The following is a 17438-nucleotide window of genomic DNA, read 5'->3' as shown; positions in this document are numbered from 1 at the left end:
GTGTTTTTTGTATTTTGTTGAGAAAATTCTACATTCTTTGCCAATTGTGTGAACAAATTCATAGATAATTGTACCCACTTTCTTTCTCTCCTTTCTAAAAAGGAAATATTAACTTAAACCTTGTTTTATTTGAAAAAAAAAGGATTTTGTTTTTTTAATAAAAATATATATATTAATTACTAAATCAAATATTCAGATAATTATCTAAGAAAATGTTAAACATATACTAATTTGTCAAATACATTATTAGTCAATTTAATTTATTAAGATCGGATTAATCATGTACTTATAAATTATATGATCAAGTTATTATACATTAATTATAATATTTTTTTAGGGGAAGGATAAAATTACATCAAAAAAGTTTTACATCTTTTTATTTTTTTTAATTATTAATTTCAATAAATTAAAGAGATGATAAAAATAAGTCACAAAAAAAATTTAATCTCATTCATTGAATTTATTAAAATTAGTGGTTAGAAAAAAATATAATTTTTTTTGTATAAATTGATCATTTCCTTTTTTTTTTTTTTCATATAAATGATACATTCATCAATTTCCAATAGTTACCATTAATGATGAAATAAATTTTGAGCTTGTTAAAACTATTGATCTAGAAAAATAAAATGTTGAATCCAATAATTTAAATTAAAAGCAATGCTAATGTGTTCAAAAAGTTTCAAGTTGAAATAAGATGGAATAGGCATAAGGATATAGATTGTAATATAACTTTTTTCATAAAATTTAATTTAAAAGTAAACTATTTAAAAAGTAAATTATTTTAATTTAAAAGGATATAAAGTCTTTCATTTGCTCATCAAAGTTTTTTAGAGTGTCCTATAAACACTCTATTTGGTTTGGATTCAAATCAATTCAGTCCAATCTAATCAAGCCCAAACTAATCTAAATCCACTTATCTATTTTATTTGTATTTTTATTTTATTGTTAGGTTTGTATGATTTTCATTTTTATTTTATTCATCTGTATATATCATTTATTTATTATTTTATTATTAGCTTTTATCTTATTTAATTATATTTATTTATCTTTGATTTTTATTAATTTATCTTTAATTTTATATTATTTTATTAGGTGATTTAAAAAAAAAAAGGAAAAGATAATTAACATAAAAGGGTTGAGAATTAACAAAAAATTGGTGATGATCGGGTAATGAGATTTGGGAAATAAGATAATTGGAAATTAAAAAATTTTTTAGGAGATAACTTCCACTTGATTATATGACGATAAAACAAAAGTGGTTTTGAGGGATTCAATCTCTTTGGGAAATTCATCAAAGACTTTGTTAATTTTCTTATAAATAGATGCCTAAATCACAACATAGGGAGATACACAATATAGAGAGAATTTACAACAAATAGAGAGTAGATCAAAGTTTTCTGGTAGTAAAGTTTTCGAAGAAATTCATTTGTAGAATTAGGTTTCTTTTGAGTTTTATTCAATTAAATTTTGAAGAAATCGATAATATTGGAAGGTCTAGTAGTCTTAGAAGAATTGAATTTGTGTTTTTGAAAAATTTTAAGAAAAATTTTGAATTTTTTGGCAGGCTTTGAAGTAACTGACAAGATTCCAACCATATTCCTAGTTTCCGATGAGGAACCCAATGACAATTCCCAATATCCGGCATCATACCCATATCTTAGTGACTTTTCAATAAAACTTCCCAATTTCTAGTGCAGCATTTTCAGAAACTGGCAAGCATTCAACCGATGTTCATATGGTTTTAGAGTGAGAGAAATTGAAAAGGAAAGTACAGAGAGAGAGCGCAAAAAACTTTAGAGGAAAACAAGAGATTTGGGCTTTACATAATCAGATTGAAACGACGTCGTTTAGGGTTTTAAAATCCGTCAAGATCCGTGCATTTTATTGCTTGGAGATTGACCCAGTTGTAACCCATTTTTTAACTTGCTTCTCAGCAGCCTTGTTTCAGCTGAGCTGAGCCGATGTTGGAGCTTTTCCAGCCATCCGCCTATTCTTGCAGCTGAGTCTAGCCAACCGTCGAGTTAAGCCGATCTCTTTGATGCAAAATATTTTAATGGTTGATTTATTTATCTATTTTATTTTATTTTATCATTTATTTATTTTTGAAATATTTTGGATGATTAATTTTAGGAAAAATTAAAATAAATAATTATAATAAATATAAAATAAAACTTTAATAAAATTTTTAGAGTAAATAATAATCATCCAATAATAAAATTCTTAAAAATTACAAATAGCTAATTTCTAAGAAATTTTAGTTGAGTTTTTTTTCTAAATTTGACCCAAATAGAAAAAAAATTAGATAAAATTTTAATAACAATAATTAATATTTAATTTTAATTTTAAAAAAATAAATTTAATAAAGTTTTGAGATTGAATTAATAATCATCTAATGATGAGATTCTTAAAAATTTTAAATAGTAAATTTTTTAAGAAATTTCTAAGTAAAGAATTTTTCTAACTTAATCAAAATGGTAAAATAATTTAGATGAAATTTTAATAAAAATAATTGTATTCTTTTTCAAATAAAAATTTAAAATATATTTTAAAAATTTGTGTGAAAATATTTAACAATTATCTAGGGATGAAATCTTAAGAAAAATCACAAATAATTGAACTTCTATGAGATTTCTAGGTAAAGGTCTTTTTTTCTAAATTCAATCCAAATAGTGGAAGAATTTAGACGAGACTTCAAAAAATAATTATCATATTATTTTCTTTTTAAAGATTAAGTAACAAATGACAAATAACAAGAGTTTAGATTCTAAGAAAAATATTTCTAAATTTAACTCAAATGATAAAAAATTTAGAAATAAAACTTGTAAAATAAAAAATAAATTCTAAGGATGAAATTCTTAGTAATCGCAAGATGATTATCAAAGAAATTTCTATGTGATAAAATATTTCTAATTTTGACAAAAATGGTGGAAGAATAAGATATATTTTCAATAAAACAAAAATTTAACAAAAAAAGTAAATGATTAAGTTTTTTAGACGACATAGCTTCTTCAAAAAAAGAATAAGATTCTTAAATACTTTTGAGATAAAAAAAATATCTTTAAGAATTCTGCTAGATTGATGAAGAATTTTAAAAATTATTTCTAAAATTTAAATGTTAATAGAATATCATTAGAATCAATATTTTAGGATAATTTTAAAATTAAATACTACTATTTTTTAGACGGGCATGTAAAGGTGCTATAACTTTCTCTATATATAATCGAACTCTTGAATCTCGTTCTAATTAGTAGACCATAACCTATTCTTTTAGAGATCTTTAGTAAAATTTAGAATTTCTTTAAAAGAATAGATTTATTAGATAATCAATCACACATAAATAAAAAATATTGGTAATGACTTCTTTAATTGTATCTAATTATGATTTACGAATTTATACGTTATGATACCATGATTCAAAAAATTTAGTAAAGAAAAAAATACATGGATGTAAGTCTCTACGTACATAAAAACAAATATATATATATATATATCATAAACCAATTTGATGGACTTTATAACTATAACCTTGTAAATATAAAGATGCAGTAATTTCTAAGGAGCATATTTAATTAAATTCTGATCTTGCCTATTTCTTCTTTCTTTCAAAGGTAATAATGTTTTCTTTAACTTATATCACCAAAACATAGCTCTAAAGAATTAAAAAGTTAGAGCTTTGGACTTGAAATTCAGCAAGCTCCCAATTACTGTTATCAATTATCAAGGCTTTTGTTTTGACCATTATCAAAACTTAAAGCTGAAGTGATTAATTTCAACACATTTTCTAAGATTTTTTTTCGTTTGATTGTATGATCATAACACTCATGTTTCTAAGGAGTCACAAAATTAACAAAGTTAAAATGAAAATCATCGAACAAATAATTGTAAAAAGTCAATATTAGTAGTAAAAGAGGAAAAGGAATAGCATTAATGAAAAAAAAATAGTGAAAACAAAATCATGACAAGCATGAAAAATAACTAAAATATAGGAACTAAATTTCCTACCTCGAGCCCCTAGGTGATGCTCCTGCAAAACCTTGAATAGAAAAGACGAAAAGAAGACAGTGAAGAAAAGAGTAGAACCCCGGTAGAAGAATTGTATTGAGCAAAGAAACAGTGAATCAACTAATGTTAGAATGCTTTTTTTTTTTTTATATCATGAAAATAAAATTTTAATATAAATAAAAAAATTTAATTCGAAATCAAATCTCTCATATTCTTTCAAATGTCTTTAGTTAATAAACCAAAAGTTTGGTACCTGTTAGAATGCTTTGTAAATCTGTGTTAGCGACTTGATGGGATTTAGGAAGAAAAAGAAAATGCAAGGCAAAAACGAGGGAAATGAACCAAAAGGCATGAGTACAGCAAATTCTGAGTAAATTGTTATGGTCTTTGTGCTGCTTTCATGGTGGGTTCCACACGGCATGATAAAAGCAAGTGACTGTCTTTGTTGACTTTTCTATTTCCAATGTCTTTTTCTTTGTCTAAATTGCTAAAAGGGCTAAAATTTACATTTGAACAACAGGGAGTACAAAGTAGGCAGCCCTTTAAGGGCGGTCTAAGACACTGCCTCCAAGCATGCTTGGTAGCTATGTTCACTCATTGTAAAAGTTCAATTTGCTAAGAAAGATAGGCAACGTCTAAAAATGAAAATATGTATATAATAAAAATAAGTCATTTTTTTTCAATAATTTCAGCATGAAAGAGAGAAGGAGCCTTGAATTTCGACGAGAGATTAAAATTTTATATTAGGCATTACAATACACGATGTCAAAATTTACATATGAAATGAGGTAAACCCGCAGCAATATTACAGCTTTCTTGGTATTGGATATGTAATAGTGGATATTGATCAGTGACTACAAAATTGGATTACTTGAGACATTTGTTTCATCTTGAACATCGTCATCTAGTAACAATCTAAGCTTTAAAATCTTGTGAAGTCGAGCAATTGGTTTTCCTTACTTTCTTGATGCTTGATTTGGATCAATTATACATTCACCTGAGTAGAAATTTGCTTCTAATGGACCTGTCTCTTCATGTATCATAGGGGAATCTTCTGCAAATAATAATTAACAAACGAATTCTTAATTCATACAAGAAAAATATAATTTTTTATAAGTAATGTATTTATTATTCAAAAAGCAGTAAAACTGCTACAAGAAAAATATTTGATTGGAACGTTGCTTCAACATTTTACATCATCAGAATCCAATTGGCTTAAGACAACAGTTCATGAGAATAAGAAATTCCAAATCAAGCTGTATTACCATTTCATTGTTTTTCTACGTCATTTCCTGTTGATTTGTATGACCATGAAATTGAATTAAAAAATTTAAAAATAATTGTAAAGATAAGATTAATTAATATAATAGTGAAAGCAATTGAATATAATCACACAACTAAAATTAAAAATAGTGAAAGCAGTTGAAAATTATAATCATAAAATTAAAATTAATGATGAAAATATATATTTAAATATAAACGAAATAATAAAAATAAAATTGAGTATAACATATAATTATTCATTTAAAAATATTCGATTATCATACTAAAAAATAAAACAATCATTTGTATAATTGAAAATTGTATTGTATTTCAATTTTATACTAAAAGCAATTGAATGTCTTAGACAAAAAAGAAAAAAAAATCGATTGTCTCAGGGACAGCGTACCGCTGAAACCATTTCTCCTTCAGTCTCCAATTACAGGAACAATAAAATTAAAACACTTCAACTTCACCACGAATGTCATCCTAATGTATCTCATAATATGGTTGAAGGAAAAAAAAAAAAAAGCTTAAACACCTGAGATGCGATGCTATCCAAGTGTACCCTTATTGGAGAAAAAAAGTTACCAAGGAATGGAAAAGTTACTAAACTTTCAGTTGGCTTGAACAAAGGTGCCATCTAGGGGAGAACAATTCAAATCATAATGCAAATGGTGACTTGGTGACTGCCATCATAGGGTGGGGGTATCCACCAAAGGAGAAAAAAATAAAAGAGAAAATAAAGGATAGTGCTAATCATAATTTTTTTTTTCATTGGTTTTTTCTTGGGATAATTAAACAAAAAACTACTAGTAAAATACAGTGTGCCATTCGTCCACAGAAGACTGGAAATACATTGGGCTTTTTTTACTGCAGATTGATTCTGACCTTTATCGGATTTGACTAGTCTTCTGATATATCCAACTTGTTCAATGGCATTTTAATTCATCCAAAATTGAAAAAATCCAAACAGATTTTCATGGGAAAGAAAAGTAAAGGCAAGAATAAAATACAAACAGAATGAAGGAAGGAACACACTTTGAGCTCATCTATTCTAACTTTATTCACTTGCTAATAGATTTCAAGTACTTTTAATTTCAGAATGAACCTTAATTAAAAAAGTTTAATTATGATTAATGAAATGAAATAATCAATAGAAAGGGATAAACAACTCCCTCAGTGATGGGCAAATAAGAATGGAAACAAGCAATTCCACCAGGTTACAGAAAAATTATTTATCATGTCAGAAAACTGACAAAAGAAATTTCAGAAGATAAGAATGTATTGACGTCCGAGAATCCTTATCCATAACTCTAAGACCCACGACCATAACAATAGGTAATACTACCTACCTTTACTTTAGTTCATGGTCCTCACAGATCATATAAATAGTGATTAAACCCTTCATGGCAATCTCCACTTTCATTTGATCATTTGACATGTATTTGTGTCTTCATAAAACTAATTATTTTTATCAGAATTTTCTGTCTGGTTGAAGAGTTGAAGAAATGTTGGCTATTTTCCACAAGGCATTTGCTCACCCTCCCGAGGAGCTGAATAGTCCAGCTTCTCACAAATCTTCCAAAAAGCCTAAGCTTCCTGATGAAACCCTGAATGAGTTCCTTTCTCATCACCCTCATAACACTTTTTCCATGAGCTTTGGCGATGCTGCTGTTCTTGCTTATGTTCGCCCTGAAAATCCTTATTTAGTTCATCAAAGGTAAGTATACATGGAAATTGCTGATATGAAGATCAATAGCTTACATTACTTGCATGATCAGTGGTTTCTTTGGGGGTTAATTTTGCAGGTTATTTTGTGGATTTGATGATATATACTGCGTCTTCCTGGGGAGCTTGAACAATCTTTATATGCTGAATAGACAATATGGTCTGTCAAAAGGGAGCAACGAGGCTATGTTTGTGATTGAAGCATATAGGACCTTGAGGGATAGGGGTCCATACCCTGCTGATCAGGTTGTTAAGGATCTTGATGGAAGCTTTGCTTTTGTTATCTATGACAGAAAGGCTGGAACTGTCTTTGCTGCACTGGTAAGTCATTTTTCCCAGCATCAGAATTGAACTATCAGGACAATAGAATTGACTTATTGGAATTGCATCTTTGATTTTCCAGGGTTCTGATGGTGGGGTTAAGCTATACTGGGGAATTGCAGCTGATGGCTCAGTTGTCATATCTGATGATTTGGAGGTCATCAAAGAAGGCTGTGCCAAATCCTTTGCTCCTTTCCCAACAGGTACTTGACAGGTTCTTTTTTGTGGTGGAATCGGTTCATCAAATGACGATGTTATGAATCTGATACAAGTGTTGATTTGCGCGGAATTTTCAGGATTCATGTTCCATAGCGAGGGAGGCCTGGTGAGCTTTGAACATCCAATGAACAAAATCAGAGCAATGCCAAGAGTAGACAGTGAAGGAGTGATTTGTGGAGCTAATTTCAAGGTTGATGTCTACACAAGAGTTAACAGCATTCCACGTGTGGGAAGTGAAACAAATTGGACTCACTGGGATTCACATTAATCAACACACCTAACCAAAACAAGGTTGCTTTGAAATTTGTTCTCCAGACATGATCAAAGCTGAAACAAACACTAGGATTTCTTCTAGTTTTGTGTTCTTTCCAAGTTCTTGAATTTTTTGTACTTTTCTTGTTAGGTTTTTTTTTTTTTTTGGGGGGGGGGGGGGGAATTGTAAATAATAACCAAATGAATAAGGACTACTATTCTACTTTTCTTATAACATTTGCCAATTATCTCTTAATTTAAAATATAATTAAACTTGAAATTTTAATTCAATAAATTTTAACTTAAAATTCAATATTTATAATTTATTTTACTATTTTTATTCTGCGATCTATTGTGAAGAAAAAATATTGCAATTCTTTAAAAAAAATTAATAATGAAAGACAGCTCTTGGGCAAAACTTATTTCAATTTGTAATTGTCTAGCGAAAATCTATATCAATGTGTTTTAATCCAATCTCTAACGTATCCATTGGGCGTACGTGCATGTCCCCATTAGCCATTATAGATTTTAGTACTGTTGTTAATTTAGGTATTGGTTGATAGACTTACCTAAAACTCTGTGCAAAGGAACCTATTCTTTTATTATTATTATTATAATTAAGATTATCTATAAAATTGTTTATGCCAATAAAGAAATGCAAAAAAAAAAACCAAAATTTTAAAGTTACCAAAAAAAAATAATTTTCAACATTCAAATTCAAATCCCCTCCTTCAAATTGTAGTTTTGATAAACAAATTAATGAATTTCTTGTAAATTATTAAAGCTAGAAATAAGTGGTATTAAAATGAAATAAAAATAGATAAAATTATTAGAAGGATAATTCCATAAGCATGTTTAAGTGGTTATTACATTTTTAATTTTTTTTAATTTTTTAAACTAATATATATATATATATATTATATTACAACATATAAGATTACATAATTAAAATTACTTATGTAGATGTCTAGGTGAATAATCTCTTTTAATGACCTATAAGATAATATTTTTGTTATTTTATTTATTAAATAATTTTTTTTAACAAATTATTTAAATTGAATATTTTAGATAGTTATTTAAATTAAAATGAAAATCTATCTAAGATTAAAATTTTTGTATAAGATTTGAATTCAAATATATTAACTCATAATTTATTTTTTCTTTTTAAATTTAATGACAGTTCTAAATATATATATTTAATAAAATTTTATTTTTTGTCAAATAATTCTATTTAATAAATTGTTTAAATTTAATATTTTTAGATAATTATTTATATTCAAATCAAAATCTATCAAAAATTAAAAATTATTTGACAGATTATTTAAATTTAATATTTTTAGATAAATTAATAAATTATTGACTAGAAATAATGTTTTTTTAAAGTAATAAAAATTTACATCTTTATATGAAAATATGAAACATTTGAATGTTGATAAAAAAGTTAGATAAAAATATATTTTTGCTTTCAAAACAAATATAATGTTTTATTTATGTTTTAATTCAAATATTTTTATATTATATATTTGGTTAATTTATTTGTTTCTCTTTAGTCCAAAACTTTTTTTAATTTAGCTTAGATTGATTATAATTAATTTTTGTATTATATATTTTTTATTTTATTCATTTCTTCAGTGTTTTTTATTCTCTGTTAATTTATTAACATATTAGCTGTTATCATTATATATATATATTTAATCTTGATAAATTAATATGTAAACTTATATTCTCTACCTTTTGCTATACTTTTTATTATTGAATTTCTTTATCTGTAATTGATAATATAAGAAGAATGATGATCACTACCATATCTAAGTCACAAAAAATACTATCAATTATGTTAAAAATGATTAAAAATATTTAAAAAAAAATTTTAAAGCATAACATAAAGAATTATTGTTTCCTTTTTATCTAAAAAATAACTTTATTTTGGTGACATTTATAGAAATAATTATTAGCCCAATGTATTTATGTAATAATTACTTGAAGTATGTAAAAAATAAGAACTAATAAAAAGTAAATGATTATAACAAATTTAATAATTATGATTTATTGTTCAATCAAATATATATACTCCATCTAATCAATATTATGATGAAAACAATTATTAATTTTAACTATTTAAATATTAATTTTTTATTTTTTATCAAACAAGAGAAAAGCGATAGCAAAATTTTTAGTATTGAGCAAATAAATTAAAGAAAATATTTTTAATAAAAAAAATTTTTATAATTCTTGAAAATTTACAAAAGTTTAGACTTACTTTTAGATGAACAATATTATTTATAATATATTATATATAAATTTTGTACCTTAATATTTATAAATATATAATTATATATTAGATAAATAATTAAAAAATAAATTTAAAATTATAAAAAATTTAATAAAAAATTTGTGAATTGTACGGGTTAAAAAAGCTAGTATATTATATGTCAACATACTAATTCGTATATAAGATTTAAAAACCCTATTTGATTAAATTAATTTCTCCAAAACATTATTTTTTTTCTTTCTTTTTCAAATGTTAGGAAATATGTGTAAAATAAAAATGTAACAATAATTGTGTAAAAAAAAAAAAGAGAAAAAACTCGCTTGACTGCTTGACCTGCTGACCGCGGGCAGTAATACTCTCTTTCAGTCCTCAATCGCGTTTCCTCTCTCTTGTTGTGATTTCTAGCAATGCCCGACCCTGACTGGAAACCCGACCCGGAAAACCAACACCCCGACAATGCCTATGAATTCGACGAAGACGAAGATGACGATGGCGACGAAGACGACGACGTTGAAGAAGATGAAGAAGACGCTGAAGACGACGACGTCTCGTTCGAACCCGCCACGCCCCGAGCGGTGAAGCTGAAAATGGACGCTCTAGTCAGACGTATGTTAATTGGACCCGTTTCAATCCACGTCCACGATGTGATCATCAAGGGGAACACGAAGACCAAAGGTTACGTAATCGAAGCCGAAGCGTCAGAAGCTTTGAAGAAAGCCACCACGATGCAGGAGCTGTTGCGAGCATCGAACGCGGTCAATTCACGGCTGAAATCGCTTGGACTATTTGATTCCGTTATGATCACGCTCGATTCAGGCCCGCCGGAGATCCCTGGAAGCGCCAATGTCATTATTGAGGTCCAGGAAGCTGGGAATCGGTTTTCGGGAGAGATTGGAGCTTATACAAAAGCTGAGGTAAAATGCTTTGTAAAAGTTAGGTTTTTTATTCTGTGAATAATTAAATTATTCTTATTGTGAAGAAATTAATGTAATTAATTTGATGTTGGATGCAAAGGCCATAAAATTATTAAAAATTGTTTCTTTTTCAGAAAAAAAAAATGCTTGGCATTGCATTTTAAGTGGGATTAAAAAAAAAAAATCCAATTTTAGGTCTTCTGAATTTGGTGTTGAGCTATGTTAAGAGATTGATTCTTAATTTCTGATTCAATCCTCTCGTAAAAATTCTCCTTTTACATATGCTTAATCTTCAGTTTTATCTTTAGCCATTCTAGTATGGGAATTCTTAGCTAGTTTATATGTGCACAAGGTTGTGAATAGGATTGAAATATGTTATGAAATATGGATATATTGCTTTAGTTCTGTAATTTCTGTGAATTATGATTGTATGTCGTTTTTGCAGGCTAAGTCTTCATCAGTGGAAGGATCAATCAAGTACAAGAATTTGTTAGGGTATGGGGATCTGTGGGATGGTTCAATTGCATATGGTTTTGACCACTCAGCGGAGGTAAGTGCTGGTGTATATTTGCCCAGATTGAAAGCATTGGTAGCTCCTATGACTGCTCGTGCATACTTGTTGACCCAAGATTGGCTGAACTTTTCTTCTTACAAAGAGCGATCCATTGGACTTTCTCTTGGCTTATTTTCGAATAGATATCATAATTTGGACTACCATCTTGCATTGCGTAACTTAGCAGATCCATCTCAAATGTCAAGCTCATCCGTAAGGAGGCAGCATCAACATAATTTACTTTCATCTTTGAAGTACACGTTGAAAATTGACAGGAGAAATTCTCTTGTGAGGCCAACTCGAGGATATGCTTTTGTTTCTAAAACTCAGATTGGTGGCCTTGCACCTGATAGTCATAGTTTACGATTCTTGCGCCAGGTTTGGTATTGTGCATTTACTTACTATTGCGGTTTTAATTTTACTGTTTTCTTGTACTTTGATCAGTTTTTCTTTTAATACTTGTGCTTCAAGGTTGTTATTGCCTGTTGGGTTTTCATGAAGAGAAGTAAAACTTTGTAATGGATCGTCATCTATCCCTGTATATGTATGTGTTACGTGTACATGGGGTCTATAGTTTGATTCCAATCCCATTGCAGTATCCAGTATGCTTATTTATAGAGGTGTGAATGTTCATAATGCAATTGAATGCCAGGCAGAAGCTTAGGGAGTCTGAGGCTTTTATTGTCTAATATGCTAAGTTTAGCTTAGTTTTATGAGTAAAGTACATAAATTATTTTTTCCCTCGATCTGGGGATACTTGCTTTGGCCTTTATGATGCATTTGATTCTCACTGGCCTAAAAGTTTCTCATCTAGTTATGGCTAAGCTAATTTCTTTGTCTTGACAACTACATTTGGTGTATGGGTATAAATAATCATGTTCACCACTAGTTTCATGATCATACCTAATTTTCATTTTTTACTGACTTTTTTCATGTGGTCATTCTTTTTGTTAAACAACCTAGTTGCTAACTATTATTAAAATCCAATGGTGATTTCCCAATTATACTTTTTCGCATACTAATCACTTGTATTATTCTCCTGATTTTGTAACAGGAGTTCGATCTTCGATGTGCTATTCCTCTTGGATTTTATCATGCGGCACTTAATTTTGGGATTTCTAGTGGTGTTGTATTTCCTTGGGGGAATGGGTTCCTGAACATGACAACATCCCCACCAGAAAGATTCTTCTTAGGTGGCAATCTATCTCCAGTTTGTGCTTTAGGAGGTCCAAAGGCATTATGGGGATTTAAGACAAGGGGATTGGACTCCTGTGAGCCTCTAAAGCAAATCAATGATGAGAATGCTGATGCTGCTGGGAAGGATTTTCATGGAGGAGACCTTGCTGTTACTGCTCTGGCTGACCTTTCTTTTGATCTTCCATCTAGGTGGTTTAGAGAAAGGGGAATCCATGCACATGTCTTTGCGTGTGCTGGAAATGTTGCAAAGTTAACAGCCAATGAGTACCAAAGTTTCTCGGTTCGGAAGTTCATAGAGTCATTCAGAAGTTCTGTTGGAGTTGGCATTGTCATCCCTACAAGTCTATTTCGCATGGAGGTTAGTTTCTCTGTACCTTTATTCAAAATTTATAAACTAAGCAGTGGATAATGGAGAAATGAAAATAATACATCTTCCCACTAGTGTTCTAGGTAAGAGGGAGAGAATTGATGGAAAGAAAAATAAATGGCCCCATAATCAAATTTTATACATTTCTTTGAGCTCTTTCTGGTTTTTGGTTGTTCATTTTGCCTGGTATATGTTCTTCTGACATGCTTGGTTCTTTTGCCAGCTTAATTACTGCTACATACTGAAGAAGTTTGATCAAGACCATGCAAAGGCTGGCTTTTGGCTAACCTTCTCTCGCCCATCATAGAATGTTGAATTCTTTGACAATGTTTGGCATCTAGCAACATTGGCATGACATTGAAGCCTGTCGTTTCAAGCAATCAAGTATTTTGGATACCTTGGCAGTTCTTTTCATCAGTGTTGATATGGCTCTTTTCACCTAAAAAATAGTGGGAAAATAATTGGATTTCCATTATGTTTATGGTGACAGTACGCAATGCTTTTTTTTTCGAAAGAATATCACTCACAATTATTGCAATACCTTTTGTAGTCTGTATCAGTGTCTCATTTTGAAAAATAAATGACCAAAATCTGTCGTTTAACAGTAGATACAACGCAATTTTAGTGAATAATGATTCTTTTTGCTTGTAGAAAATTAGAATCTGAGACACAACATTCCCTCCACATATCTGCAAATTCATCAGGCTCCAATGGATTAGACAGCTCGTACATTTTCCTCCTTGTCTCAGCTTTGACTTTCTTCACATATTTCCCAGCCTCCTGCCTTATCTCCAATGCTCGGATCTGCAAATATGGGGAAAGGAAACACGTTGTGTCAATAATTATTAAATCTGTGAAAGAAGAATATGAATCTTACCTTACTTTCACAGAATCTAAACTTAATAATTTTAAATATGAAAGGAAAATATACGAAAAAAATGATTAAGTTTAAAATTTAAAATATATATATGGATTTGAAAAAATAAAAATATATATTTCGTGTTTGATGTGTCAATATGACATTACAATTTTTGTGTTTGATATTAAATAAATATGATATAAATATATGAATTATCGAATCTAATAAAATCCACAGAAACATCATTAACCACACCTAACATGCACCAACAGGCAGCAAGATCAAGGTTAAAGTAAAATCCTCTAACCTGGTTTGGTGAGACATAGAAAGGATTCTCATATAGTGTTGCACCTCCAAAGCTACCAGCAAATATCTTGATTGGATTCAAACAAAATCTCAGACCGACCCGTACAGAACCAGTATCTAGAATTAAAGTACAATCACAAGTGCTAGAATCACATTATATGAACAAGAAAGCACATATCACTGCATACGATAACAAGGGTCATTTTATCAAGTCCCACTCGAACCATTTTGTCGGATTCATTATGAGGAACGGGTATCTGCATATGGAAACACAGTGTTAAAGTAATTCAATAGTAATTCATTCATCAACAAATCACAGAAATTTATGCTGCTCATTTCATCATTGTTTTCTTTTGAAGGCTTCAAGACAACCATACACACCTATCATACACAGTATACATCATACAATAGGAGCAACACTGTCCGAGTTCCCAACGAACAGATGTTAAAAAAGATTAGAGATTAATCCAAAGTAAAACTAAAATTAAAATAAATGAGGATATCAATTCAAGAGTCCATACAATGCCAAAAAGAGAAAGGAGACAAAAAACTGTGTAGGCATTTTCCTAGGAAAACTAAAATCATCCCGTCCAACTCCTGCACTTTGACCTAGTCAATTCAAGTTAAGTTTAAGGATGGAAATCCAAGTAACTGAGCTTGGCAGCTCATCTAGTTGATAACTCTTGTACTACAGCAACAATTCACATCCGTTAGATCAACCACCTCTAACATGTTTATGCATTAATAGGGTATCTATAAGGAGTTTATTACTAAACCAGTATCTGTTGTGTCCAAGAAATTCAGAAAGAAAGGAGCATAAATGAAAATTTTGCTTTTAGTTTCCATCTTAAAACCTTGGGATACACAAAACTACTGTTAAGAATTTAATCCATATTTGCAGCATATGTTGTACACAGATTACAAAAAGCATACAGTTCACCGACCTGGTAATTGTGGAACCATATGTGGTCATCAACAATGGAGAAAACAAAGACATGATCATGATAAGGTTTGGATTTTCTGTGCTCCTTTGGAGTTCCAAATATCTGACAGAAAACAATAGAAAAGAAAGTGTCATGGAGTATTCTCATATTCACCCTACAGTATGTTTAGGTGAAAAATCCACAGAATCAGGAACAGAATCTCAACATTTTCGTGCACAGATAACTGTTATAACTTTATCTCAGTGACAACAAAAAAGAACCATCCTAAAAAGCAGTTATATCAACAACATTCACATCATTTCAGAAGTAAAAAAGCAAATGCATTCATATAGGACATGCATGAACAGAGGAACAGTCCATGTAAAATTGTATAAAGACATCTATCATTTACATCAAGTATTATCGAGAGAATTTGCATTTACAGTGCAACAGGTTGAAAGACGTGGGAGAAAAGTCAAATGATTTCATTCAAAGAGTGAGGAAGTACATGTTTCATCCATATGTGAGAAATACAAACAGGAAAGAGCATTCATTTAAAAGGAGGAAACACAACATCAAGATACCTGCATGATCATCTCCTTCAGAAGCTTCCAATGAGCATCTCTTTCAAAATTGCCTGAGAAAGTCAATAAAGGACGTGAACCTTTCAAATGATTTCTAGTGAGCTTCAGTTCTTCCATTGTGTGAACTACACTACAATGAACAAAACGAACTTCATTAAGCCACAAGAAACAAGAAAAATCCGCATGCCCCAATACTAACTAAACAATATCAAGAAACTTAAGTTTTTTATAGGGTCAAAACCATAATTGTGCATTTTAAGAAATCAAATGAGAAATATTACCGGCATTAAACAAAAATTTCACAGATGGACCACTGGGACACTTTGCCATCCACAGATAAAGATCCCGATGTTCCCTACAACGGCAAAAACAAAAGGAGTTGTTTAAATTAAAAACATTGGACATTTTGAGCATTAAATTCTAAAGTAAACCAACGTAAAGCCACCTTATTTTTAGCATAAAAAAAATTTAGTTACCATAATTTCCAAAGAGTTACATTTGACCCAAGGTTTATATAATTCTATACATTTTTAGTGGATCAAGCTTTGCCAGCTCATCAATCTTCATAGTTATCACTAACAGTGCATCAAAATTGTCTAAACTTTATTTTTGCAAAGGAAAAAGAAATAAAGATTAAATATTTACCTCAAAAAAACAGACAGGAAGAACAACCCCTTACTCCTTGATTCAACCTTGTTATCCTTCTTACAATGAGGCAAAAGTGAAACCATATTCAACATCAAATGCCTATACCTACAAAAACCAAAACCAAAGCCAAAAAAAAAAAAAAAAAAATTGAACCCATATCAGAAACAAAGTCAACCAAACATTCAGGCAAAGAAAATTACATTTGTTTCTAACCAACCTGTAATTGATACGGAGTGAACATGTCACCATAACTTTTTCTTTGTTTCTAAAAACTTGGACAGAATCAGGATTAGACTCAGTTTGTTTCTTAACATCTTCCTTGTCTTTCCAACCCAAAAGTGTCCTTTTTGGTCTCTCTGGAGCTCCTTCATCTTTCGTTGTTGGTTCAGCTATCAGGATTTCGCTGTGCTTCCGTTTCTTCCCCATTGTTTAACAATTGAAAGAGTACAGGTTTTTGGGTTTTCGGCCGCTGGAACACGGCGGAAAACTGAAGATTTTGGCTTTGATAAACCATGGTAAAACCCGACTCCTACTTTCATAAATGGGCTTGTCTTAATAGAAATGGGTTCCATGGGTTCCCATAATTGAATCTCCATTTCTAAATTCTAAGGGGTTGACGCTAGAATGGGCCTGAAAATGGCCTAGGCTTTCTAAACTTTTAACATGATTTTCTTTTTGTTCTATTAAAAAGCGGAGGATGTCCAGCAATTGGTTGCACAGTTCAATTTGATGTCATAGAGAAATCAAAGACTTCAAGCATCATCAAATCTGACATTTCCTATCAGTCAAGAAATAGTTCCAAGCCAAGGATCCAAAACCTATCATCCACAGCGGCTGCCCAAGTTGTAGACTGTTTCTTGAGAGTAAACATGATGCTTAAGAGTCTTTATAACTAGTTAGAAGCTAGCCTCACTGAATTGCTGTTGTTTAGGGTATGCTTTTGATGAAGTCGGTTATGATTGTATAATCTTGTCCTACAACATATTTTTGGTATAAAATTCTATGATCTTGAAGTCATATATGCTTATTG

General features: G+C 29.9%; 3 protein-coding genes and 1 long non-coding RNA gene across 5 annotated transcripts; 3 read left to right on the top strand and 1 right to left on the bottom strand.

Moving 5' to 3' along the window:
- The first annotated feature begins 6313 nt into the window (after window positions 1-6313).
- Window positions 6314-8018, top strand: LOC111287652 (stem-specific protein TSJT1-like). Of its 2 annotated transcripts, XM_022878325.2 has the most exons (5): window positions 6314-6603; window positions 6744-6985; window positions 7074-7314; window positions 7397-7517; window positions 7611-8018. In XM_022878325.2, exons 2-5 carry the CDS (start codon window positions 6774-6776, stop codon window positions 7799-7801), a joined length of 765 nt encoding a protein of 254 aa, XP_022734060.1. In that variant the 5' UTR covers window positions 6314-6603; window positions 6744-6773; the 3' UTR covers window positions 7802-8018. The 2 variants fall into 2 exon arrangements, with proteins under 2 accessions (XP_022734060.1, XP_022734059.1); XM_022878324.2 differs by lacking the exon at window positions 6314-6603 and having other exon boundaries at window positions 6654-6985.
- Window positions 8019-10448: 2430 nt separating this feature from the next.
- On the top strand, window positions 10449-13695 carry LOC111287342 (uncharacterized). Its single transcript, XM_022877833.2, has 4 exons — window positions 10449-10971; window positions 11417-11902; window positions 12579-13079; window positions 13312-13695. Exons 1-4 carry the CDS (start codon window positions 10465-10467, stop codon window positions 13393-13395), a joined length of 1578 nt encoding a protein of 525 aa, XP_022733568.2. The 5' UTR covers window positions 10449-10464; the 3' UTR covers window positions 13396-13695.
- LOC111287343 (ribosome biogenesis protein BRX1 homolog 1-like) lies at window positions 13075-16928 on the bottom strand. The gene is made up of 9 exons (XM_089759705.1): window positions 16626-16928; window positions 16406-16513; window positions 16042-16115; window positions 15761-15885; window positions 15198-15299; window positions 14435-14510; window positions 14255-14370; window positions 13630-13892; window positions 13075-13527 (listed from the first exon to the last, which is right to left on the bottom strand). The coding sequence occupies exons 1-8, from the start codon at window positions 16832-16834 to the stop codon at window positions 13710-13712; spliced, it is 993 nt and encodes a 330-aa protein (XP_089615831.1). The 5' UTR covers window positions 16835-16928; the 3' UTR covers window positions 13075-13527; window positions 13630-13709.
- On the top strand, window positions 16789-17425 carry LOC149519190 (uncharacterized). Its single transcript, XR_016341606.1, has 2 exons — window positions 16789-16923; window positions 17100-17425. It is a non-coding gene; the product is annotated as an uncharacterized LOC149519190 (long non-coding RNA).
- The last annotated feature ends 13 nt before the right edge of the window (window positions 17426-17438 follow it).

This window comes from Durio zibethinus, chromosome 4, assembly GCF_047325235.1.
Source record: "Durio zibethinus cultivar Kanyao isolate XHJ-2024 chromosome 4, ASM4732523v1, whole genome shotgun sequence".
Taxonomy (NCBI): Eukaryota; Viridiplantae; Streptophyta; class Magnoliopsida; order Malvales; family Malvaceae; genus Durio; species Durio zibethinus.
The sequence above is the reverse complement of the archived record's forward strand: the minus strand, read 5'-3'. Positions and strand labels throughout refer to the sequence as shown.

What these genes read in the sequence shown, in the direction of transcription:
- LOC111287652 (XM_022878325.2), top strand. Translation starts at nt 6,774, where the DNA reads ATGTTGGCTATTTTCCACAAGGCATTTGCTCACCCTCCCGAGGAGCTG. An exon ending in CCTTATTTAGTTCATCAAAG is followed by an intron (nt 6,986 to 7,073) that starts GTAAGTATACAT and finishes TTAATTTTGCAG; the next exon opens with GTTATTTTGTGGATTTGATG. An exon ending in GAACTGTCTTTGCTGCACTG is followed by an intron (nt 7,315 to 7,396) that starts GTAAGTCATTTT and finishes TTGATTTTCCAG; the next exon opens with GGTTCTGATGGTGGGGTTAA.
- LOC111287342 (XM_022877833.2), top strand. Translation starts at nt 10,465, where the DNA reads ATGCCCGACCCTGACTGGAAACCCGACCCGGAAAACCAACACCCCGAC. An exon ending in GAGCTTATACAAAAGCTGAG is followed by an intron (nt 10,972 to 11,416) that starts GTAAAATGCTTT and finishes TCGTTTTTGCAG; the next exon opens with GCTAAGTCTTCATCAGTGGA. An exon ending in CAAGTCTATTTCGCATGGAG is followed by an intron (nt 13,080 to 13,311) that starts GTTAGTTTCTCT and finishes TTCTTTTGCCAG; the next exon opens with CTTAATTACTGCTACATACT.
- LOC111287343 (XM_089759705.1), bottom strand. Translation starts at nt 16,834, where the DNA reads ATGGGGAAGAAACGGAAGCACAGCGAAATCCTGATAGCTGAACCAACA. An exon ending in TGAAGGAGATGATCATGCAG is followed by an intron (nt 15,300 to 15,760) that starts GTATCTTGATGT and finishes GTTTTCTGTCAG; the next exon opens with ATATTTGGAACTCCAAAGGA. An exon ending in TCTATGTCTCACCAAACCAG is followed by an intron (nt 13,893 to 14,254) that starts GTTAGAGGATTT and finishes CCATATTTGCAG; the next exon opens with ATCCGAGCATTGGAGATAAG.